At 37.8% G+C, this 25,065-nt stretch overlaps 1 protein-coding gene across 4 annotated transcripts in view; it reads left to right on the plus strand.

Moving 5' to 3' along the window:
* The first annotated feature begins 1,623 nt into the window (after positions 1–1,623).
* Positions 1,624–25,065, plus strand: part of chd1.L (chromodomain helicase DNA binding protein 1 L homeolog) — a 64,360-nt gene continuing 40,918 nt past the window's right edge. For 2 of the 4 annotated variants that reach the window (XM_018264486.2, XM_018264496.2), the window contains exons 1-12: positions 1,652–2,006; positions 6,113–6,295; positions 7,481–7,667; positions 8,128–8,259; positions 14,874–14,941; positions 15,670–15,834; positions 19,855–20,114; positions 20,734–20,959; positions 21,046–21,146; positions 21,393–21,571; positions 23,070–23,197; positions 23,496–23,712. In XM_018264486.2, the coding sequence (XP_018119975.1) occupies positions 6,243–6,295; positions 7,481–7,667; positions 8,128–8,259; positions 14,874–14,941; positions 15,670–15,834; positions 19,855–20,114; positions 20,734–20,959; positions 21,046–21,146; positions 21,393–21,571; positions 23,070–23,197; positions 23,496–23,712 (1,716 nt within the window). In that variant the 5' untranslated portion in view covers positions 1,652–2,006; positions 6,113–6,242. Of the gene's footprint in view, positions 2,007–6,112; positions 6,296–7,480; positions 7,668–8,127; positions 8,260–14,873; positions 14,942–15,669; positions 15,835–19,854; positions 20,115–20,733; positions 20,960–21,045; positions 21,147–21,392; positions 21,572–23,069; positions 23,198–23,495; positions 23,713–25,065 lie in introns of all 4 variants that reach the window. The other 2 variants (XM_018264492.2, XM_018264501.2) reach the window with 2 other exon arrangements.

The following is a 25,065-nucleotide window of genomic DNA, read 5'->3' on the forward strand; positions in this document are numbered from 1 at the left end:
TTTTATAAAAGTCACCAAGGTGTCTTCAAAAGGTCAGCCCTAATGATTTTGCCAGGTTTCACTGCAAAGATGATGACCATAGACTCCAAATGGTGAAAAATTGTTACCCATAGACTTCAATGCATTTTGACGAATTTTCGGTTTCACAAATTGTCAGTGACGCAAAATGGATCAGAGTCGCCCATCCCTAGTCATATTTTAACTGTACGTTTTTGATCAGGGTTTGTGGGTCAGATTTAACCTGATTGTGACATGAAACACCATGCAACAGTACAAGATTTGTAAGAAGCTACTATGTTTCAGCATTTGGAACGGCACATTTCATCTCCTGCCTTATATCACGCAGATAGGGTTGCCACATTTTTTTGAAAAAAATACCAGCCTTCCTATATATTTAGATTTTTCCCTATTAATAACATTGGAATCAACAGGATGGTTTAGTTGAGCTGAAAATTGTCTAGTTCTAGTTGTTGGAGAAAACATTGAGCAGAGAGAGTCTGGTGGTATGTTCTTATTTTGTCAAACAAGGTATTTCTATACTCCTTTTGAAGTTACTCTCCTGCTACAGTCATTCATTGTTTTTATGTTTATCAACCAATTTGAACGTTTTGCTGCTGTTAGCTCAGTAGAATAATAGTTGATCATCTCTCCTGGTTTATCTCTAGAGTCAATCGTATCACATGACTTGCGCTTTCAGTTTTATTGGTAGTTAATTAGATATAGGCCATGGGGGATGAAACACCATGCAACAGTACGAAATTTGTAGGAAGCCATGTTTCAGCATTTGGAAGGGACATTTCATCTTCTGCCTTATATCACGCAGATAGGGTTGCCACCTTTTTTGGAAAAAAATACCAACCTTCCTATATATTTAAATTTTTTCCCAATTAATAACATTGGAATCAGCAGGGTCATATTAACATAGCGGGTGCCCCCTAGGCCCACTGCCATTCTTCGCCCGTCCCTTCCCCTTTATTTGCTCAAATTTTCATCATTGGGACCGGAGCAATGGGGATTGGTACAATAAAAATGAACTGTGCGTGTGGTTGGGCAGCATGTCGCTCCCTAAAATCCTGCCGCCCTAGGCCCGGGCCTTTCCACAAATCCAGGCCTGGGTATCGACCATCATACGGCCAGGCAGTAAAATACTGGCTAGGCGGCAACCCTACACAGATTGGAATCCGTAAATCGATTAGTATGTGTTTAACCAGCACCTGAAGGAGGCATTCATGAATTAATTTGGTTTGTAGGGTAAATACCCCTATGTGGTTACAAAAAGATGTGTAATTCGAAAAAATGGAGTTATGGGCTATGCCTTGTTCGCACAGAAATACAAAAAAACTAATAAAAACGTAATTGCAAATGGCCCTAATTTGCACAAAGCCTTTTTCTTTCTTTTTTCTCAAAACAGGTTCGACGGCGTAAATTCTTTTTGGAAACCAAGAAAAGCATTTTCCAGTTCCTTGGCAACTGAGCAGGCGGAGAACACGACGTGTAACTAACACAAAACAGACGTCTTTTTTTTTTTTTCTCTAGAAAAAGTAGTGGGTGGGAGCAGCGGAAAAGCAGAGCGCGAGGGGACCGACCCCCGCATAATGGCCGCCTACGATTGTGTAACACTGAGTCGCGCCGTCTCCGCTCGTCACTTCCACAAGGAGGCTACGTGATGCGTCATTGCGCTTACGTGGAGTCGTGACGCCAGTCTCGCGTGACGAGACTTGTGGCGTCGGGATTTTGTGTGAGACAGGAGGAGGAAGCTTGCAATATTTGCGGGAGGTGTAAGTAGCGATCCGGGACCGCGGGCTTTGTCAGGGAAAGTGGAAGTGCTGGGTAGTATGAATTTACTTAGATAAGAGGGTGAAGTTTGAACTTCCCCAGTCAGTCTATGCTATTCGCTTAAGGCTCTACTAGGACGAAAACTGTGACAAAACGAGCACTACAGAGATCTGTGTAGGGGAAAGAAGACGCACAGACGCGCACTGGCAGCAGGGGGCGCGATTATTGAAGTAAGTGCAGCACGGAGCTCTTCTTACACCCGAAATCCATGGGCCCGGGACAACTGTCCTCCCCTGATGCGGCCCTGCCTTTTAATTCAGCCTGGACGTGAGTGTGTGAGTGAGACACTGAAACGTGACTGAGCGATTATTGGCTACATTCCCCACGTAAAATCCACAGCAATCCAACTTGCCAATTGCTGTCGCCCAAAGCTGTTTGTTGGAGCAGACCTCGTTGTGCCCACAGACTAATGCTCCCCGGGGACGTCTTTTTACTTGTCACTAGTTCAGTCTGTGTATGAGACTCGCTGCTTGGGCTTCAGGAAATCTTCTTATTTGCATGTTCCGCTCTGTCTAACATTCTCTACACTGGGCTTTCCAGGAAACCGCCTTACTTTATTTCTGACAAATCACACACTGTCTGTGAATGTTTCTAACGTTTTCATAGAAACACACGTATAACATTCCTTTTTATAACACTGATATATATATATATATATATATATATATGCACCAGAACCTGCAGCTACTGATTGTACACACAGCCTGAACTTTGCTCAATTTGTTGTGTGTGTGTATATATATATATAGAGAGAGAGAGAGAGATATTATATATATTTATATATATAGTGGTGTGAAGGATCAGCACTCTCCCATTAGTTTAGTGAATAAAGTGTTGTTTTATTGAATACACAACATTAGATCTAATGTTGTGTATTCAATAAAACAGCACTTCATTCACTAAACTAATAGGAGAGTGCTGATCCTTCACACCACTATCTACAATATTGATCGTGCACCCCTGCTCTAACAAGAAAAGAGTGGGGACACCAGCAACCATTATATATATATATCTATATATATATATATATATATATATATATATATATATCTGTGTGTGTGTATCATTGAAGCATTAATGTTCAGATGCAGTAAGTCAGTGCATTTCTTTGTATCATCCCTTTAGCAGATGGATGGGATACTCCTATTTTTCCCCCTTTTTGCGTAATGAAAGAAATCTCCTTCTAAAGGCAGAGACACACAACACAACGCTTCTTCGGCCGACTAATCTCCCCGAACTGCCTTCCCGTCGGCTAAAATCGAAATTGCTGGCGGGGTGGCGATTAGTTTTCTGAAGTCGCCCGAAGGTTCCTCATAAGCGATTTAAATTCTAGCTGGCAGGAAGGCAGTTCAGGGAGATTAGTCGCCCGAAGATTAGGCGATTTGTCGCCTGGCGACTAAATCTCCCAGAATCTGCAAGTGTGTCTCTGCTCTAAGTAGCAAAACTAGTCTATTGGGTTTATTTAAAGGGGAACTCCACACAAACAAATTAGTAAACATACTTTCAAGCCACTATGCAATATGCATTAATTAAAAAATATGCAGACTTTTCATGATTTGTAATGGTTTGTATCAACAGCCATCTGTTCTTAGCCTGCATTCTCCAAACCCCGCAATTCCCTGCACACGTGATTTCAATAAGGAACAGAACATCACAGTGCAATGCATTGTGGGTTATGTAGTTCCTGCATGCTGTCTGTAAGCTGTGGAGAAGTTGTTACAATTTGTAACATCAGTGTTTAGTCCCTCCTTCCCTGCCTGGAGAATTGAATTTCAGCATAGAAAATGGCATTCATTCATATTTTTTGAAGAAACATGTAACTGTGATATGTGTTGGGTATATTAGGGGTTTCTGTGTTATGTGGGCCTCTTTATTACATTTTGTTTTGGAAGTCGGAGTGCCCCTTTAATTATTTTCTAGCAGACTTGATGTATGAAAATCCAAATTAAAGAAAGATCTGTTATTCATAAAACCAAATTTGCTTAGAATTACATTCTCTTTCATAATGGAAAAATAAGGCTGCACCTCCCCTTTAAAATTTGTAATTTGTATGAAATTCATTGTGTCAACAAAAGAGGCAACAAGCAATGACTTTTTTTTGTTACTAGACAGGTTTTGTCATGTAAGGTGTTTTGATGTGGCAATCAAATTCCTAGAATTTCCATTGAAATCACTTTGACGCTAAGCTGAACTTGCCATTTTGCCATTTCTGTTGCATGTAGCGATTCTCTAAGTTTGGGGCAGTTACTTTGTGACCTTCAAGTTCTGCAAGTTTTTAACCACAGTTTTTGGGATCATATCAATTTTCAAATTAAAGTATTCTAAATATTAATATATGATTGTTATTCTTCTTTGAGATGCTTTGTCGCAGGCTTTTTAGGCTCTGGGGGTGTTTCTAGTTCCACAACTTGAAACATATTGGGTAGCCTTCAGATTGTCAGATTCTGACAAACCGTTTCCACTTTCCCAGATGGTTTAGTTGAGCTGAATATTGTCTAGTTCTAGTTATTGGAGAAAACATTGAGCAGAGAGTCTGGTGGTATGTTCTTATTTTGTCAAACAAGGTATTTCTGCACTCCTTTTGAAGTTTCTCTCCTGCTACAGTCATTCATTATTTTCATGTTTATCAACCAATTTGAAAGTTTTGATGCTGTTAGCTCAGTAGATTAATAGTTGATCACCTCTCCTGGTTTATCTCTAGTCAATCGTATCACATGACTTACTCTTTGTTTTATTGGTAGTTAATTAGATATAGGTCTTGGGGGATAACCCCAACAGATCAAGCCTGTAATGTTATGTGGAGATATGCACTGAGGTTTTTGTGCACTTTTAAGTTATATAGCTAAGAAGTCATATATTAGCCATTACACATACTCTATTTTCATTTTATGAGTATCTTTGTAGATTCATTTATTGCATCCATAACTTTTGATCCCAAAATTTAAATTGCTTCTCTCTTTCAAGCTATTGAAATCTGGTTCCCTAGGCAGGATTAAAAACATTGAATGGCTTCTATTTGTAGTAGAATTTGGTGAAAGATCAGCTGTATGGCCCATTAGTGTGAGTGCATTGTGTTTGAAATCACCCCTATGTATAATATATAGTTTGTATGTTAAACTTGGATATTTTTTTGTTCCACAAAGTTTAAGGTTATATTACTATTAAATTCTTGGTTTTAATAAATAGAAACTTAAATGTTTCAGTGCATAAATTTGTTTTAAACTGTGGCAGTTGAAACACCCTCCTAGACCAGAAGATACCTCTAATTTGCTTAAAATAGATATGGACTCTGACAAATAGGACAGAAAAGGTATATCATTAGGGAACGGTTGTTGTTCTCCCTCAGTTGATGGTTTCTTCATACAGAATTAGGTAGCGCCAGACCTTCACTTCATTTTTTAAGTGATGACTTGCTGATTTATTAAGTTTCGAAGGACAGAAAGGGTACTTGTAGTGAGTTTTTTCTCTCTCTCATAATCCTTTAACATTTTCCTCCTAAAGTTACTAACTTACATTTTATGTTTGACAGATGTGTGTTATTGTGTTTACAAACCAGCAGAATACAAATGCATTTACTTCTTTGCTCTTTTTGCATGCATTCTTGATCTCTATAGTTTTACACTTGGATATAAGTCATACAAAGTTGCTTTATGTTTGGGGTAGGCTTTAACTGAATAAACCTAAACAACACAGTAACTACAGTAACACTGTAGCTGTACACTGTAGCAAATCTCAGAGCTCTCCACCAGGCCAGTGTTTCACTTAGGGGCAGATTTATTAAAATCCCTATAGAAAAAATCATTCACTTTCTATTCATTCCTATGGGATTTGTAGAAGTGTATTTATCGAATGGTGAACTCTAACTTTCAACCTTTGATATATATATATATATATATATATATATACGTCTAAAAATCCCATAGGAATGAATAGAAAGCGAGTGAGTTTTTCTGTGATAAACTCTAATCTCACATTATGATAAATATGCCCCTTACAATTTGTCAGCTGTGAACCACTCCACACCCCTTTGTGCCACCTAATAGATTAGCTCTTGTTGTGATGGGCAATTTCTATTTATTCGAATGATAGTTCAAGAGTTACATTGCCAGTATATTACAGAAGTTATGTGCCATTGGTATTATACAGTAGTGGGTAAATAATAATCGCTCAGTTTAAAGTAAATAGGATTTTATATTACCTATACCATCTTTTAAAGCACTTCTAGGTGATTTGGAGTAGTCTGTATATTGTTAATAATTGTTTTTTTTCCTTTCAGAGAAGAACTTCATTAACCTGCAGTATTTTGTATTCATTTTTTTTTTTGAAGAAGAATAAACAACAAAGTATTCATGATAGGGTCGTAAATATATTCGTAATTTGCAAATTCATTCTGTGAATATTTAACAATGAATGGACATAGCGATGAAGACAGTGTAAGCAACAGCAATGGAAATTCAAGGTAGGTGATACTTTTTTGTTATATCTTTGGGGAGCTATGTTACTACAATGTCAAAAAAACAAAGTTTGCATCTAGTTGCATAAGCAGTATATTTCCTCCTAATCGTTAGTTTGCCTGTATAGGAATAATCAGTGGTCCTTTTCAAAATCACTGCAAATTGTTTTACTGGGTGATGGGCTAAAGGATAGCTCTTGCCCCAATGTTATTATGTATGTGGGGTGGCAGACATGATGCTCAAAATCTTCCCAAATTCACTTTGTCAATTGTCTAAACCGGTATTTGTAGATGATTCCCATACAGACACTTATCGCTCAAAAAGGAAGTATTGACATGTTTTTTCTTTTGTCTATGTGAAGCTACAAAATAAAATTAGACTGCTACAAAATATCATTAGACTGCAGATTTGTGATTAATCACAAAACGGGTCCAGAAATTCTGGATATTTGCCCACTCTGTACCTATTGCTCAGCTTATTGCCGTGTAAATGAGGAAAAAATTATAAATATGTTACCAGACCAGAAATGGGCTTGTTTGTAGGTCTTGTCTGGAAAAGTCTAAGTCATACCTTATCTAATAGGTTTATTGCACAGGCACTTCTGTCACAAACTATGTGGATTGGTCCAACATCTGGTGCCAAAATGGGGCTTACGTAGGTGCACTGACGTTTTTTAAGTAAAACATTTTTTAATGTTTCACTTTAAATCCAGCAGTACTCTAAAACACAGGGAAGCTTACAAATTACAGCCTAATGTAAGGTTCACCACTGATCATTTTATCTAGATTGGGAAGTTCTGCACATTTTTAGATCTGTGATTCAGTTTTTGGCTTATTGGCTACCTAAACATTGTCAATGAAACCACAGAACCAGGAAATCATTTTGATTGGAAAAAAATGGTTAATCTGTAAATTTTTCTGTCAATGCATTAAAAAGCACTTGCCATCTGCGGAGAAAGCTAGACCGTCACTGCAGTCAAAACTCCTTATTCCATAGGCCTTCTTTGACATGGTGCAGATGTGCAATGTGTTTTACTTGTTAATGGATTACTCAAAATGATTGCTCAAACAGAAGTCATGGTAGCATTCATGTGTTGCGAAAAACATCCTGGTGGGTTATGTCTTTTATCTAAACCTTTCTTGAATAAGGTCATTTACTAAGTTTGTTTTTTTTATCTTTTTAAATTTTAGCCATTCCGATGGCGATTCTGGTTCAGGATCTGGATCTAGCTCTGGAAGCAGTAGTGATGGAAGCAGTAGCCAGTCTGGAAGCAGTGACTCTGAAAGTGGTTCAGAATCAGGAAGCCAGTCTGAATCGGATACATCGAAAGAAAAGAAAACTGTTCAGTCCAAACCACCAAGACTGGATGGAGCAGAGGTAAAGTTGCAAATAACACTTTTGCATTTTAATGCCCTGTCCTCCTCGATAAAGGGTTCTGTCAAACTTTACACTTATTAATATTGTTTTGGGGTGTTTGTATATGTATTTCTAAGGGCATGCAAATGCTGTTTCCAACATACAAAACATACAACTGATACATGTGATAGAAGGCTGGTGCATGTAACTGCTAGGCTTGCATTAATCCTCTCCACACACAAACAGTTGCTCTGACACCTGGGGGCATTTTCACCTTTGAATACTTGCCATTATCACTAAACTGGTTCTCTAAAGTTTCCAGTTTGCACATACATACATTCTGTCTGAAGGAGCTGTCCATACATTCAATCTCCACACCAAGTTTGTTCTTGTATCTGAGTAAATTCCAGATCTGAAGTTCTAATTGCAGAATTTTTTAGTTGCATTAGTGTTTCTAAAAAGCAGTTTTATTCTGTTACAGTTTTGGAAGTCCAATCCAAGTATTCTTGCTGTACAAAGATCAGCTATGATAAGAAAGCAGCAGCTGCAGCAGCAACAGCAGCAGCAACAACAGCAAAGGCAGCAAGCATCTTCACATAGCAGCTCAGATGAGGTAAGAATTTGAATGCTTATAATCACCATTTTTTTAAAAAAATCCTTCCAGGCATTATGCAGTGTTTTACTTTGTGCATCCAGAAATTTAAATCTTTGCAGTATTTCTGTGAATACAGCCAGCCGTAACACTTATAAATTCCCAGCAACTTGGGCACTACCTGGCATTGTTTGGTTCCTCAGGCTAGAGACTCTGACAGCTGCCAAAAGCCTGTATAATTGGTACAGGGATCTTTTGCCTCTGTTTTATTTGGGAATGCTGCAGTCTTCCAAGTTAATATGGATTAGTTGGTGTCTTAATTGACCAGGCTTGGACATGTATTGGAAACTGTCTTTTCCTTAGAAATGTTACATGGATAAACCAGACTGGTCCCTGTCGTATTGTGCTTCATTCAGATCTTTGCCTCATATTGAGAATGTTCATGTCCATCAAATTGCTACACAAACAGGGAAGTCTACAAAAAATTAACCTTGCCCCAGTTGTCATTAGATATAGATCGATATCTTGAAGATGGACCAGCACTCCAAAATATTGTATCATGAAATTGTATTAAGCCGTCACTTGTGGATGCAGATCAGTAATTTTGTGATGTTCTATTGTATGCAGACTACTTCATATTATCTGTTTAGAAAAAGGTGCGAGATACCTTGTACTGATATTAACCCTTTAAGTGCCAGCAGAATTTCACATTTTGGTTACGCGAAATGCCAGCCGTTTTTAAGCATTTTGTGCTCTCTCACTTTAGGGGCATTTTCTGAGGGGAAACCTATCGTTTACCTAGGAAAACTATACATTGTTTTTTTCGGTAGAAACTGAGCTTTCTAAATCTGCCTGAGTTTTCATGTATTTCCACCTGTGCAAAAAAATTTATAGTGCTAAATACCAAAAAAAAAAGAAAAACTACCATTTTTCATCGTATATCAATTTATACCAGAAAAATATTTCATTTTACAGATGAAAATCCAACTGATTTGGAAAGCCTTATGTCTCTCGAACGTGCCAATACCAGATATGTATAGTTTTAGGGAGATTTAGGATTTCTGTACAGCAAAAACTCCCGGCAGTATATTACTGAATTTTGAAAGCACTAAGGCAGAAAACGGCATGCTTTAGATTCCAAGGCAAAAAATCCTGAAACCATAGGTTTACCCCAGAAAACCATACATTTTTGAAAAGTACACATTCTGCCGATTACAAAATGGGTAACTATGTCTCTCTACTCCCAACTACCAAACAGAAAAGCTTGTCTGAACATAGCGGTTTTTCAAAATAAAATTCAAAATTTTGAAAAATCATTTCAAAGGTTTTATTTTGCTGCTCCGCATATCCCAAACTATATTAGGTACCAAGAAAAAGCACCTGCAATATGATTGCCAGGGGTCCACTGAACAATTTGATACCCATTATGCATAGGTTTACCAAAGTATCTGGCATTTAGAGACACCAATATGAAGTTAGCACATCCAAATTGTTCAGGACTTTACTTCAGCTACTGAGAAATCAACACATTGACTGCATTTTTTGTGGGGTAAAAACACAGAAATATATATTTACCCCCCAAACCCATATATTTTTGGAAAGTACACATTCTACAGAATCTAAAATGGGTACCCATGCCTTTCTGCTCCAAACTACTGAGTCGCAAGGCTTTCCCAAAATTGTCGGTTTTGGTGAAATATCTGAAAATTGCCTCAAACCTTCAACTTCCCAGCACCATATCACCCATGTATCATTACGTACTAAGAAAAAGCACCCTAAATATGATTGCCAGGGTTCCTCCAAACAGTTTGGTGGCCATTGTTCATAGGTTTACCAAAGTATCTGGCATTTAGAGGCCTCAAAATGAAGTTAGCGCATACAAATAGTCCTGTGGGTAACTTCATCTAATGAAAAATCAACACATTGACTGCATTTTTGTGGGGTAAAAACACAGAAATATATGTTTACCCCCCAAACCCATATATTTTTGGAAAGTACACATTCTACCGAATCTAAAATGGGTACCCATGCCTTTCTGCTCCAAACTACTGAGTCGCAAGGCTTTCCCACAATTGTCGGTTTTGGTGAAATATCTGAAAATTGCCTCAAAGCTTCAACTTCTCAGCACCATATCACCCATGTATCGTTACGCACCAAAAAAAAGCACCCTAAATATGATTGCCAGGGTTCCTCCGAACAGTTTGGTGGCCATTGTTCATAGGTGTACCAAAGTATCTGGCAGTTAGAGGCCCCAAAATGAAGTTAGCGCATACAAATAGTCCTGTGGGTAACTTCAGCTAATGAAAGATCAACACATTGACTGCATTTTTGTGGGGTAAAAACACAGAAATATATGTTTACCCCCCAAACCCATACATTTTTGGAAAGTACACATTCTACAGAATCTAAAATGGGTACCCATGCCTTATTGCTCCAAACTACTGAGTCGCAAGGCTTACCCAAAATTGATGGTTTTTGTGAAATATCTGAAAATTGCCTCAATGCTTCAACTTTCCAGCATCATATCGCCCATGTATCATTACGTAACACAAAAAAGCACCCAAATTGTGATTGCCAGGGGTCCTCCAAACAGTTTGGTGCCCACTGTGCATAGGTTTACCAAATTTGCCAAATTTGGCGGTTTTGGTAAAATATTCTGAAAATTGCCTCAAAGATTCAACTTTCCAGCATCGTATTGTCCATGTATCATTACCAGCATAAAGCATCCTAAATATAAACATAGGGGTCTACTAAACAGTTTGATGCCCAATGTGCATAGATATACCAAACTATGTGGCGCACAGAGACCCCCAAATGACAATATGTATAGACATTTTCACGGCTGACGCGCTGGCTGCTGCAATATAACCACCCGGTGTGTGTATTATGCGACATTAGACCACCTAACAGTACAGAGACCCCAGAAAACCATATATTTTCAGAAAGTACACATTCTGACGAATCCAATATGGGTAAATATGTGTTCCTACTGCAAACTGCCAAACTGCAAAGCAATGCTGAACGTAACGGTTTTTATCAAATTTCTGAAAATCGTCACAAAGCTTGAATTTTACCCCATTATATGCCCCACATTTCGTAACTTATCAGCATAAAACATCCGAAATATGAGCGCCAGGGGTCTACTGAACACTTTGATGCCCAATATGCATAGATATACCAACTATGTGGCGCACAGAGACCCCCAAATGACAATATGTATAGACATTTTCACGGCTGACGCGCTGGCTGCAGCAATATAACCACCCGGTGTGTGTATTATGCGACATTAGACCACCTAACAGTACAGAGACCCCAGAAAACCATATATTTTCAGAAAGTACACATTCTGACGAATCCAATATGGGTAAATAAGTGTTTCTACTGCAAACTGCCAAACTGCAAAGCAATGCTGAACATAACGGTTTTTATCAAATTTCTGAAAATCGTCACAAAGCTTGAATTTTACCCCATTATATGCCCCACATTTCGTAACTTATCAGCATAAAACATCCTGAATATGAATGCCAGGGGTCTACTGAACACTTTGATGCCCAATATGCATAGATATACCAAACTATGTGGCGCACAGAGACCCCCAAATGACAATAGTGTATAGACATTTTCACGGCTGACGCGCTGGCTGCTGCAATATAACCACCCGGTGTGTGTATTATGCGACATTAGACCACCTAACAGTACAGAGACCCCAGAAAACCATATATTTTCAGAAAGTACACATTCTGACGAATCCAATATGGGTAAATATGTGTTCCTACTGCAAACTGCCAAACTGCAAAGCAATGCTGAACGTAACGGTTTTTATCAAATTTCTGAAAATCGTCACAAAGCTTGAATTTTACCCCATTATATGCCCCACATTTCGTAACTTATCAGCATAAAACATCCGAAATATGAGCGCCAGGGGTCTACTGAACACTTTGATGCCCAATATGCATAGATATACCAACTATGTGGCGCACAGAGACCCCCAAATGACAATATGTATAGACATTTTCACGGCTGACGCGCTGGCTGCAGCAATATAACCACCCGGTGTGTGTATTATGCGACATTAGACCACCTAACAGTACAGAGACCCCAGAAAACCATATATTTTCAGAAAGTACACATTCTGACGAATCCAATATGGGTAAATAAGTGTTTCTACTGCAAACTGCCAAACTGCAAAGCAATGCTGAACATAACGGTTTTTATCAAATTTCTGAAAATCGTCACAAAGCTTGAATTTTACCCCATTATATGCCCCACATTTCGTAACTTATCAGCATAAAACATCCTGAATATGAATGCCAGGGGTCTACTGAACACTTTGATGCCCAATATGCATAGATATACCAAACTATGTGGCGCACAGAGACCCCCAAATGACAATAGTGTATATACATTTTCACGGCTGACGCGCGCCGGCTGCTGCAATATAAGCACCCGGTGTGTGTAATATGCGACATTAGACCCCCCTAACAGTACAGAGACCCCAGAAAACCATATATTTTCAGAAAGTACACATTCTGACGAATCCAATATGGGTAAATAAGTGTTTCTACTGCAAACTGCCAAACTGCAAAGCAATGCTGAACATAACGGTTTTTATCAAATTTCTGAAAATCGTCACAAAGCTTGAATTTTACCCCATTATATGCCCCACATTTCGTAACTTATCAGCATAAAACATCCTGAATATGAACGCCAGGGGTCTACTGAACACTTTGATGCCCAATATGCATAGATATACCAAACTATGTGGCGCACAGAGACCCCCAAATGACAATAGTGTATATACATTTTCACGGCTGACGCGCTGGCTGCTGCAATATAACCACCCGGTGTGTGTATTATGCGACATTAGACCACCTAACAGTACAGAGACCCCAGAAAACCATATATTTTCAGAAAGTACACATTCTGACGAATCCAATATGGGTAAATAAGTGTTTCTACTACAAACTGCCAAACTGCAAAGCAATGCTGAACATAACGGTTTTTATCAAATTTCTGAAAATCGTCACAAAGCTTGAATTTTACCCCATTATATGCCCCACATTTCGTAGCGTATCAGCATAAAACATCCTAAATATGAGCGCCAGGGGTCTACTGAACACTTTGATGCCCAATATGCATAGATATACCAAACTATGTGGCGCACAGAGACCCCCAAATGACAATATGTATATACATTTTCACAGCTGACGCGCTGGCTGCTGCAATATAAGCACCTGGTGTGTGTATTATGCGACATTAGACCCCCCTAACAGTACAGAGACCCCAGAAAACCATATATTTTCAGAAAGTACACATTCTGACGAATCCAATATGGGTAAATAAGTGTTTCTACTGCAAACTGCAAAGCAATGCTGAACATAACGGTTTTTATAAAATTTCTGAAAATCGTCACAAAGCTTGAATTTTACCCCATTATATGCCCCACATTTCGTAACGTATCAGCATAAAACATCCTAAATATGAACGCCAGGGGTCTACTGAACACTTTGATGCCCAATATGCATAGATATACCAAACTATGTGGCGCACAGAGACCCCCAAATGGATATATAGTAGATAAAATTTACATAGGCAAAACAAACTAACACAGAACAGTGTGAAATGCAAATAAATCACCAAAAACTAATAAAACCACAAAAATCAATGCTTTTTTTTTTTCACACTAGTGCAATCGGCCACCAGAATTACCGTTTGAATATTTTAGCTGGGCCAAATCGATTATACGGACAGAAACAAGTGAACAACACAAATGCAGAGCTGAAAATGCAATAAAATGGCTAAAAATTCAATAAAATGGCTAAAAATGCACCAAAATACCCAAAATTGCAATATAACCACCAAAATAACATACAAAAGCTATTGCACAGTACGGTTAGCGAATACGCTATTCGGAATGGCAATAAAACATTTTTTTAGCCCAAAAAGAGACGATGCGATAAGAAAAAAAAAAAAAAAAAGCCACAAAGCCATATATGTACATATGCGTGTGCACAACGGGTAAATTGCATGTTATTTGCACGTGTGCGCATGTGCAAGTGTACATGGGTGCTGTGAGTGTGTGTGACCCCCCCAATCCCCAAAAATCTATGTGTGAGTGTGTGTAAGTGTGAATGTAAGTGTATATTACTGTAATAAGTGTGTGTTGGTGTTTTTGTGTGTGTAAATGTTACACTTACCTGGGGTAGATGCATCAGATCGATGAGAAAGGGTCCCACGCAGCAGATCTCCAGCTCCAACGGTCATCAAGCATGGTGGGGCGGAGCTGGGCGGAAGTGCAGCGCAGGCAGCAGCAGGACGCATAGGAAACGCGTCCCTGCTGCTGCTTTGGGGCCCCTGGGCGATCGCGCCCCAGGGGCCACACGATCCCCTGCTCTGCTCGTTGTCTAGGGGCAGGGGATCGTGAAGGAGCGGAGCGAGCGGCTCTAACAGCCGCTCCTCCGCTCGCAAACCCGGAAGTGCTGCAGAACGAAGAATCTACGATCTGTGGCACTTTGGTCCTTTGATCCACAGAACGTAGATTCTACGTTCTGTGGCACTTAAAGGGTTAATGTACTTTATAAAAATATTTACAATTCTGTGTTTTGATGTGCATTTTTTGACTTTTGTGTTTCCAGGATTCATCGACCAGTGATGAATCTGACGAGGACTCTTCAAGTGACAACAAAAAGAAAAAACGCCAAGAGTAAGTACTACTAATTTGTAATTACATGTTAATTGTGCATTCAGATTAGAATATGCTTTTCCTCTCCATGATTGCTTAATTGCTTCTGGGTGTTGGTGATATTTTTGTGATGCTTGACACATTTCCCTCCTTATTTTAAATTGATTCGAAGTAGTTTTTCTTTTGTTTGTTTTGAGATAGCTACCATTCTTGTCTGCCCCAAAAGACCATCTGCTTTAGTCTATTGCACTGGACATTTCTTACTGTTGTAAGAAATTGTCTCGAAGTTGTGACCTGTTTGCTATGGGGCTCAACCAATTTGAATTCTTTGAATTTGAATTGTGCATTTTGTCAGATAGTACCCTTAGGTGCTAGCTTTGGTTCCCACGTGCTCTGCCACAATCCTTTAGGCAAGGGTAAAACTAATTGCTTTCCATTTCTTCTACTATGTATTCCTGCTTTCGTTGTCTGTGCCACTGCATGTTGGGGAGCAGTTTGCATGACATTCAGTCTGTGGACTATGACCTTGACTATGATCTTGCCATATGATTTCTCTTCAAATCAGACTCTTTGTTAGAGTATACATTTCAAGTTGAATTCCTGCAATTTCCTTACATGGCTCATTGTCATAGAAAAATCCAGAGAAATCAGAGTGTCGGTGCCGTTAGTGTTTGCTCAAGTCTCTGTGTGTTCTAGTCAAGCATGCATGTTATAACTTTTCATCATTTCCGCCCTCTCAATATGTCCAGTGAAGATTGGCAGATGTCCGGGTCAGGTTCTCATAGTGACTCTCCATCGGCAAGTTCCAGTTCAGATTCCGACACGGGGGGGGATAGACAGAAAAGCAGCAGTAGGGACAGCGAATCTGATTATGAACCAAGCCATAAAGTTAAAAACAAGAAATCTCAAAACAGGTAAGGGATAGAGTTTGATGTTACTAGCTTTCTGCTTTGTCACTTGGTTTCTGCTCCAAAAGTAAGTTTATTAGTCTATTGCAATACAGCGCAGCAAGCATTTCATAATATTACACTCAATAAGATGACAGGAATTTGCATTTTTTTAGGATCGTAGTACATTGTATTCACCAGTATGCATTTTATTTCCATATGCATAACTATTACATTTCATCGTGAATATAGTATGTAGAAACCCTATTTTGATTGTAGGGTATATTTCAGTTTTCTATGTGCTTTTTCTTTAAAAGCATTGCACATCTGCCTTGATAAGTGTTACAACTTTGTATTCTTAGAGTATGGAAATTTGTTGGTAAATCCTCTGTCAATTGTATTGTTACATATATATCCAATAGTCGGCCAGAACTTTAACAGCTGTTCATATCAGATCTGTTTGTTAAAAAAGGACATGGGCCTGTTTTGGGCAACTTGACTGCAAGTATGTTATGCTGAAAGTGTTTGGCAGGTTTTGTATTTCATTTTGTTTATTATTTTGCTTTATGCTATTTGGAGTTCCTCTTATACATAAGTGAATATATATATATATATATATATATATATATATATATATATATATATATATATATATATATAATGTGCAAAAAGATTTATTAAAGATCTTTTTGCACAAAAACTTATCTTGCTATATTATATACACACAGACAGAAAATAAGTCCACAAACTCCAAAGCTTGAATTGTGAATAAATGTAGAGGAAGAGTCGCACTCGCAGGTCTTATGGATGCAGTGAATTTTAATGGCAGGATAATGACGTTTCGGCTAGTAGCCTTTCTCAAGTACCCTTACAGCATTCATAAGACCTGCGAGTGCGACTTTTCCTCTACATTTATTTGCAATTCAAGCCTTGGATTTTGTGGACTTTTTTCTGTGTGTGTGTGTATATAATATAACAGGACAAACTACCGCACTTATCATGTTTTTGTGCAAAAAGATCTTTAATAAATTTTTTTGCACATAATCTTGATGGGTGTTGTGCTATGTGCTGCTATTGCATGAACTTTTTTACCTGCACCCATGCAAGCTATAGTACATATAGCTTTATACACAGTGCACTGATTTCTAAAGTTTGTATCTTGTCCATCTTTCAACCCAAAGCCTTGGTTACAGGGAAGTGTGTTCTAGTTCCGCTGCTCTCAGCCAACATCTAACGTCTAAACATACACTCCCAGTCTGTTATGTTCATAAGAACTTAATGGGGTTGTTTACCTTTGAGTTTTAGCATAATGTAGAGAGTGACACTCTTAGACTATTTGCAATTGGTTTTCTGTTTTTATTATTAGGTTTTTGAGCTTTTTATTCAGCAGCTGTCCAGTTTGCAATTTCAGCAATCTAGTTTATTACCCTTGCCCTTTAAAGAAGTTTCTACACATACTATGCCACCTTGACATGTAATACACCTCTATTGCTAAGAGAGTATCCAAAATGGTTAATTGCTTTCCCCCTCCTCTTTGGATTTTGTACTTGGTTATGTCTTAGATTTTTTTTTATATTTAACATTTATCTGTTCTACCAATTTTCCAAATGTTAAAATATGATAGTTTGTTAAAATGAAATGCAGCTAGATATAACGCACATTTTATTATAAATAGAAGAACAAATTGGGGCCCTTTTATGATTGCACATGCTTTTTGGCACGAGCAATCATGATTAGTAAACTCTCACGTGGCCAAAAAGCACAAGCAATCTTAAAGGAATTGTTCAGTGTAGAAATAAAAACAGGGTAAATAGTTAGGCTGTGCAAAATAAAAGATGTTTTCTATATAGTAAGTTAGCCAAAAATGTAATGTATAAAGGCTGGATGTGTAACATAATAGTCAGAAAACTACTTCCTGCTTTGCAGCTCTCTGATTGGTTACCGGTTAGTAACCACTGAGTGGGAAGGGGCAGGGGGCATATCAGTTCTACGAAATATGTTGGCGCTATATAAATACATGTTAATAATATGGGTCATCTGACCTTCAAGTTGCTGACTAACTAAGAGTTAGAAAGATGTAAAGCAAGTTGGATTAGACACTCCAGCCTTTATAGATTACATTTTTGGCTAACTAACTGTATTCTCACAGCCTTGCCCCTTTTTTTACTTGATCCAAGCAAAGATATAATTAATCCTTATCGGAAGCAAAACCAGCCTGTTGCGTTTATTTAATGTTTACATAATTTTCTACTAAATTTAAGGTATGAAGATCCAGATTACGGAACGATCCGTTATCTGGAAAACCCCACGTTCTGAGAATTCTGGATAATAGTCCAATACCTGTACTAGAATCAATTGTTGAAAGTACTAGGATTGTTGCTATAGTTGTGTAAATGGTTACATTCTATTCATGTATCGAGAGCTGTAGTTTGCTTCTGGGTTTCATTTACTGCAGCTGCTGCTCCCAGTTGTATAAAGTGAACAGGCCACCTTTTCCTTTGGTGATTTGAAAATTAAGATTAACACGGTAGCTTCTGCCATACCTGTTCATCGGACATGCCTCATCCATTTATGTTTTCTTTTTCTCAGGGGACCTTGGTAAGGTCTGGGAATTGGGTTTGTGATCTAGGAATTGAAATTAATTAAAGGGGACCTGTCACCCTAAAAAATAATTCCAACCCCTGTATTATGATGTTAGTCAAACAAAATAAACGCTTTCACTGCTTAAATTATTTAAATCTTGTTTCTTTTAGTCTTGGAATTCACAATCACAGCAAGCAGACAGGTGCAAGCTTGAGAACACTGTTATTAAGGCAAGCGTTGTATCTTGCCAAAATGTATGCCCCAGAATGGGGGACCTGATGCCCATGCCCTGGTTTCACAATTAGATGGCAAGGAGCGTGGGGGAATGTGGTGAGAGCAGTGACATCTAGAAAGTGAAAGTAATTGCTTGCCCCGCCTCTATGTCTAAGGCTTGGAGGAGGGCCAGGCAGTATATTATCGACAGCTGAGATGTTTAAATGTGTTTATAACCGGTATGGATGTTTTAATAGAAAAAAGAATTTAGGTTTCTTGTTTAATTTGAAAATAACTTTTATTGCACAACTATTTATGTCTGGGTGACATAAACTAACTTCAGTTAGTTTCAGACCGTTCACCAGAATTAAAATGTTTTTCCAATTACTTTCCATTTTCTATTTGTGATAATTTTTCCAGTAGTAAAGTGTAAGTTTTAATTTTTCACTTATGTCTTTTTGAAGCAGCTCTGGGGGGAGGGGGGGTCGCCAACTCTATAAACTGATCCATTAGTTAATAAGTTTCTTCTTTGTCCTTGCTGAGCACAATCCCTGAGTTTAACTAGAGACAGCTGTTGGACTTGAATTTTGGATTCAGCCGAACCCCCAAATCCTTCATGAAAGATTTGGCTGTTTTCCAAATCCTAATTTGCATATGCAAATTAGGGATGGGAAGGGGAAAACTTTTATTTACTTCCTTGTTTTGTGACAAAAAGTCACGTAATTTCCCTCCCCGCCCCTAATTTGCGTATGCAAATTCGAATTCGGTTCGGCCAGGCAGAAGGATTTGGCCGAATCCGAATGCTGCTGAAAAAGGCAGAATCCCGAACCGAATCCTGGATTCCTTCCAGCCCTAGAATTGATATAATAGTTGCTAATATTCCAGATGCTGCTGAGAAATGTACCAACTAAATGTTGCAAAATTGTAACCGTTTAGAATCTGCGTCTGAATTACTGAACTGCCAGACTCAAACACCAGAGACAGGGGACATTAAACTTAAATTTTCGAAAAACGGGGTAAATATATCTTGTTTATCTTAAAAAATAAACATGGATTATAATGCCTTTTGTGGTTTCTTTCTGCATCATCAGTATCTGGGTAATGTCTTGAACAATTTTTGTTTCATTAAAACATAACTTTTTACCAGTCGACAACCCTATCCCTTCAGCACACTGTTCATCATTTTACATCAACTGGGGCATTAGAAAAATATCATGCCTAACCAAACTTTTTTATTTTATTTTTGTCCAGATCTAAAGCAAAAAATGGAAAGAACAGTGCTGGCCAAAAGAAGAGAGAAGTAGATTCATCTGATGATGATTATGATGACTATAATAAAAAGGTATCTAGACGACAAGCTACAGTAAACGTTAGTTATAAAGAAGATGAGGAGATGAAGACAGATTCTGATGATTTGCTAGAAGTCGTTGGCGAAGATGTACCTCAGCCAGAAGAAGATGAATTTGAAACGATCGAAAGAGTAATGGATTCTCGATTTGGTCGTAAAGGAGGTAAAATTAAAATTTTATTAAATGTGTTAAAACTCTTAATTAAAACAAATTCCAATATTTATAGAAATTATGTATTCTAGAAGTATAAAGCAAGTTTGTATAGAAATATTGACATATTGTTTTTAAGGGCTATAGGGCTACTTGTGGCAGCAATCAAAACACTAATATTCGGATCACCAGAAGGCTTTTGCAGTACAGGTATGAGATCTGTTATCCAGAAACCCATTATCCAGAATGCTTTGAATTACAGAAAGTCTGTATCCCGTAGACTCCATTTATCCGAATAATCCAAATTTTTTGAAGTGATTTCATTTTCTCTGTAGTAATAAAACAGTATCTTGTTTTTGATCCAAACCAGCCTATTGGGTTTATTTAATGTTTACATGATTTTCTAGTAGATGTCAGGTATGAAGATCCAAATTACGGTTTCATTATCTGGAAAACCCCTTGTCCCGAGCATTCTATATAACAGGTCCCATACCTGTACTGGAAAAGCCTTCTGGTGATCTGTATATTAGTGTTTTGATTGCTGCCACAAGTAGCCATAGTTCATAAGAAATTTATAGGTGTTTTCGGAATTCTTACATTTAGGTAAATGTAAAATATTGTTCCTTCTTAGCTACCGGTGGCACCACAACCATTTATGCAATAGAGGCCGATGGAGATCCAAATGCAGATTTTAATGAGGCAAAAGAGGCCGGAGAGACTCAGTATTTTTTAAAGTGGAAAGGCTGGTCCAGTATTCACAATACATGGGAAACAGAAGAAACTCTAAAACAGCAAACTGTAAAAGGAATGAAAAAGCTTGATAACTACAAAAAGAAAGAGCAGGAAAAAAAAAGATGGTAATTAAACTACTTTTTATGGAAAAAGTATGTGTTGTTTTGGTAATTGCTTAAGTTAATTATACATTGTTCTTTGTTACTTACAGGTTAAAATCAGCATCTCCAGAAGATATTGAGTATTATAATTGTCAGCAAGAACTTATTGATGATCTCCATAAACAGTATCAGATAGTGGAGCGCATCATAGGTAAAGCAAGCTCTATACTGGACGGAAAATGTATAGCTGTTATTTTTAAATTATTTGTGTGCACTCCTGTGTTATGAATGGGGGGGGGGGAGTGGATATCATGCACTATAATGTGAATAATGCAATGTTATATATAATGTGTATAATGTTCTTCATTTTATGTATGTGTATTGTGTAGTTTGTATCTGAGAGGATTCTTTAACCAAGTTAGATACTAATAATGAAAAACTTAAATTTTTTTTCCAGCGCATTCAAATCAGAAATCAGCAGCAGGATATCCAGATTATTTCTGCAAATGGCAAGGGCTTCCTTATTCAGAATGCAGTTGGGAGGATGGGGCACTCATTGCTAAGAAATTTCAGGCACGGATTGATGAATATATTAGTCGAAATCAATCGAAGACTATTCCTTTTAAAGAGTGTAAGGTAAGACACACTGTTGATGTATATGACCAATTTATGAAAAATGACATTCTGCGTGACATCATATAGATGAATTCATTTGCCAGTATACATCTATGTTCAACATATGAACCAATTAAAGAAGGCTTTGTTTGTAAGTCTTCAAAATGTTTAATTTAAATGGGCAAGGAAGCATTGCATACCGGAATAATGCTGGTATAAAGCTCCTGTCTGCATGAGCAGGTGACTGAAACTGATGGAAGGAGGGGCTCGACTTATTCGGTTTCTTAGCCCTTTTGAGTTGGCAGCAGCCTTTTCTGTCTGAGCTGTTAGCAAATAAAAATTTTTAAGCATCCTCAATCAGTATAAGCTGCTATCAGTCTAGCAGGAGTGGTATTTTATTTCTAGGGCATGTGGTACATGTGTGATGCTGCTCAAGTGGAGAATGTCTAGTGTGTCCAATGGAATAGCCATAAGTTTGTTTTTATCTATACTACTAGACATTCCCTTTCCCCAGCTGTACTTTTTGTTTACAGGTAGGGCTTATACAATGGATATAACTGAACTGAGATTTGATTGTGTTCTCCTGCTCCCACAATAACCAAAAATGTGAGATGGAGTGAAAGTTTATTCTGCATTTTTTATTGCAAAAAAAAACTAAATTCACATATATTTTTAATCAGTAACACTAGACAAAAAATGTCATACCCAAGAGTTTACAAGAAAAAAATAATTTATGCTAATTTTGTCCCATTAAAGGAGAAGGAAAGATTAAAACTAAGTAAACCTTATCAGAAAGGCCCATCTAAATATACCAGTAAACCCCCAAAGTAATGTTGCTCTGAGTCCCCTGTCAAAAGAAACACTGCATTTCTTTCCTTCTATTGTGTACTCATGGGCTTCTGTATCAGACTTCCTGTTTTCAGCTTAAACCTCATTGCCCTGGGCAAGAGCATGCTCAGTTTGCTCCTCTTCCCCACCCCCCTCCCTTCTCTACTGTAATCTGAGCCCAGAGCAGGGAGAGACTCAGGCAGGAAGTGATGTCACACCACATTAATACTGCAGCTCCTATTCTAAACAAACAGAGAGTTTCTAGAGCTTTTTACTCAGGTATAGTAAAACATTCTATAGAATAAATATAGCATTCTAGCTTGCACTATTGCAGCTAATCTGTTGGCAATAAAATGCCTCCATAGCTTTCCTTCTCCTTTTTAAGGAATGAAGATCCAAATTACAGAAAGATCCATTATCTGGAAAGCCCCAGGTCCCGAGCATTCTGGATAATAGGTCTATACCTGTACAAGTTGCAATGTTTGTACAGTATCGTGTAAAAACCCATAGCAACTCATTGCAAACAAATTGCTATGGGCTACTAGGAAAGTTGCAAAATTCACAACTGTTAATAAATTACTCCCCGTATCTTCACTCGGCAGAGTAACTGTACATTTGTGTCTTGTCTTATCTTGAATTCAACATACATACCTTGCATGCAGTCTCTCAATTGTCTATTCGTTCTTTATAGGTTTTAAAGCAGAGACCTAGATTTGTAGCCTTGAAAAAACAACCATCATACATTGGTGGGAATAAACAGTTGGAGCTCAGAGATTATCAATTGGATGGGTTAAACTGGCTAGCTCATTCATGGTGCAAGTAAGATATTTATTTTTTATTTTTAAATCAATACTTCTACTTCTTTGTTGTATGATGCTTATGAGAAGTAGATATTGTTTTCTTAATTAAACAAGATAGTCGGCGCTAATTCACTTGTGTTTATTCATTTATTATAAAGTGCATCTTTTCTTGAATTGGTCTAATTGGTTCCATCTCTCTTTCAAACATTGAACGTTTAACTGGCTAATAGGGTAGATGGAATCTAATACAAACCGCATTGATTGTATGTTGCTAGAATGACAAAGCACTTTGTTACTTATTCATTTTATTTTTGCAGGGGAAACAGTTGTATCTTGGCTGATGAAATGGGCCTAGGAAAAACAATACAGACAATTTCTTTTTTAAACTATCTATTTCATGAACACCAGCTGTACGGGCCCTTTCTTCTTGTTGTTCCACTCTCTACACTTACCTCTTGGCAAAGAGAAATTGAGATTTGGGCTCCTTTAATGAATTTTGTTGTTTACTTGGGAGATATAAACAGTAGGAATATGGTAAGTTAAGTCAATTAAGAATTACTGGAGACAATTCAGATTATTTCTGCTATTTAAACTAAACAAATTAGTCAAAGGGAACCTATACATTGAACTGTTTATTATTCTGAGAAGAGAGATCCTGCACACCCAACTCCTACCAATCAAGAAATTTAAATAGATTCAGTGAATCTAAAATTTTAATAGATTCTTTCCTAGAAACTTCATTATATGTCCGTTGGATTTTGCAAAAGGGAATCCCCTAGTAAAAGCATTGCGCCAGAATTTCTCAAACAATGTTAAAAGCTATACACCAGCCACTCTTATCAAACACCTATTAGAAACCTCTGACTTTAAAGGACTAAAAATAGGTTCCATTATAGTTAAATTGGATCCATAAGAAGTGTTTTGGGATGATTTCCTATTCTTCATCAGTAAGCCACAAGAAAACATCCCTACTCTTCTGAAAATATGCAATAGATCTGCTGCAGTTATATCCCCTGACATAAACTTCTACTTCACAGGTGCCTTCAACATTAGTTTTCTATCCCGTCCAGTATCTTAGAAATGGCTTTGTAACCAATTTCAGAGATATATTTAAACTTTTTTTTTCTCATCTGTAATTTCTGATGGGTACAGCACAGCATTTTAGAGAATCTTTGTGGAGACTACTTCACTCTCATTGTAATTTTTAGTATCTAGTGGATTCTGAGCGCAACAAACCCTGTTTGTGATCAACCAGCTGATTCGAATGATCGATTTGTTGAATAGCTAAGGGGGCAGTTTATATACAATTCGGTCCATAAATCTTTGAACAGACAACTTTTTTTTCTAATTTTGGTTCTGTACATTACCACAATGATTTTAAATGAAACTGCTCAGATGCAGTTGAACTGCAGACTTTTAGCTTTAATTCAGTGGGGTGAACAAAAAGATTGCATAAAAATATGAGGAAATAAAGCCTTTTTTTTTTTTTTTTTAAAACAATCACTTCATTTCAGGGGCTCAAAAGTAATTGGACAATTGTCTTAAAAGCAATTTCATTGGCAGGTGTGGGTAATTCCTTTATGTCATTATCAATGAAGCAGATAAAAGCCCTGGAGTTGATTTGAGGGGGGGAGGTGTTTGTATGTGGAAGATTTTGCTGTGAACAGACAACATGCGGTCAAAGGAGCGCTCCATGCGGGTTAAACAAGCCATACTAAAGCTGCAAAAACAGAAAAAGCCCATCCGAGAAATTGCTACAATATTAAAAGTGCCAAAATCTACAGTTTGGTGCATCCTGAGAAAGAAAGAAAGCACTGGTGAACTCAGCAACGCAAAAAGACCTGGATGTCCACAGAAGACAACAGTGGTGGATGATCTCAGAATCAT

The sequence above is a fragment of the Xenopus laevis genome, chromosome 1L, assembly GCF_017654675.1.
Source record: "Xenopus laevis strain J_2021 chromosome 1L, Xenopus_laevis_v10.1, whole genome shotgun sequence".
NCBI classification, from domain to species: Eukaryota; Metazoa; Chordata; class Amphibia; order Anura; family Pipidae; genus Xenopus; species Xenopus laevis.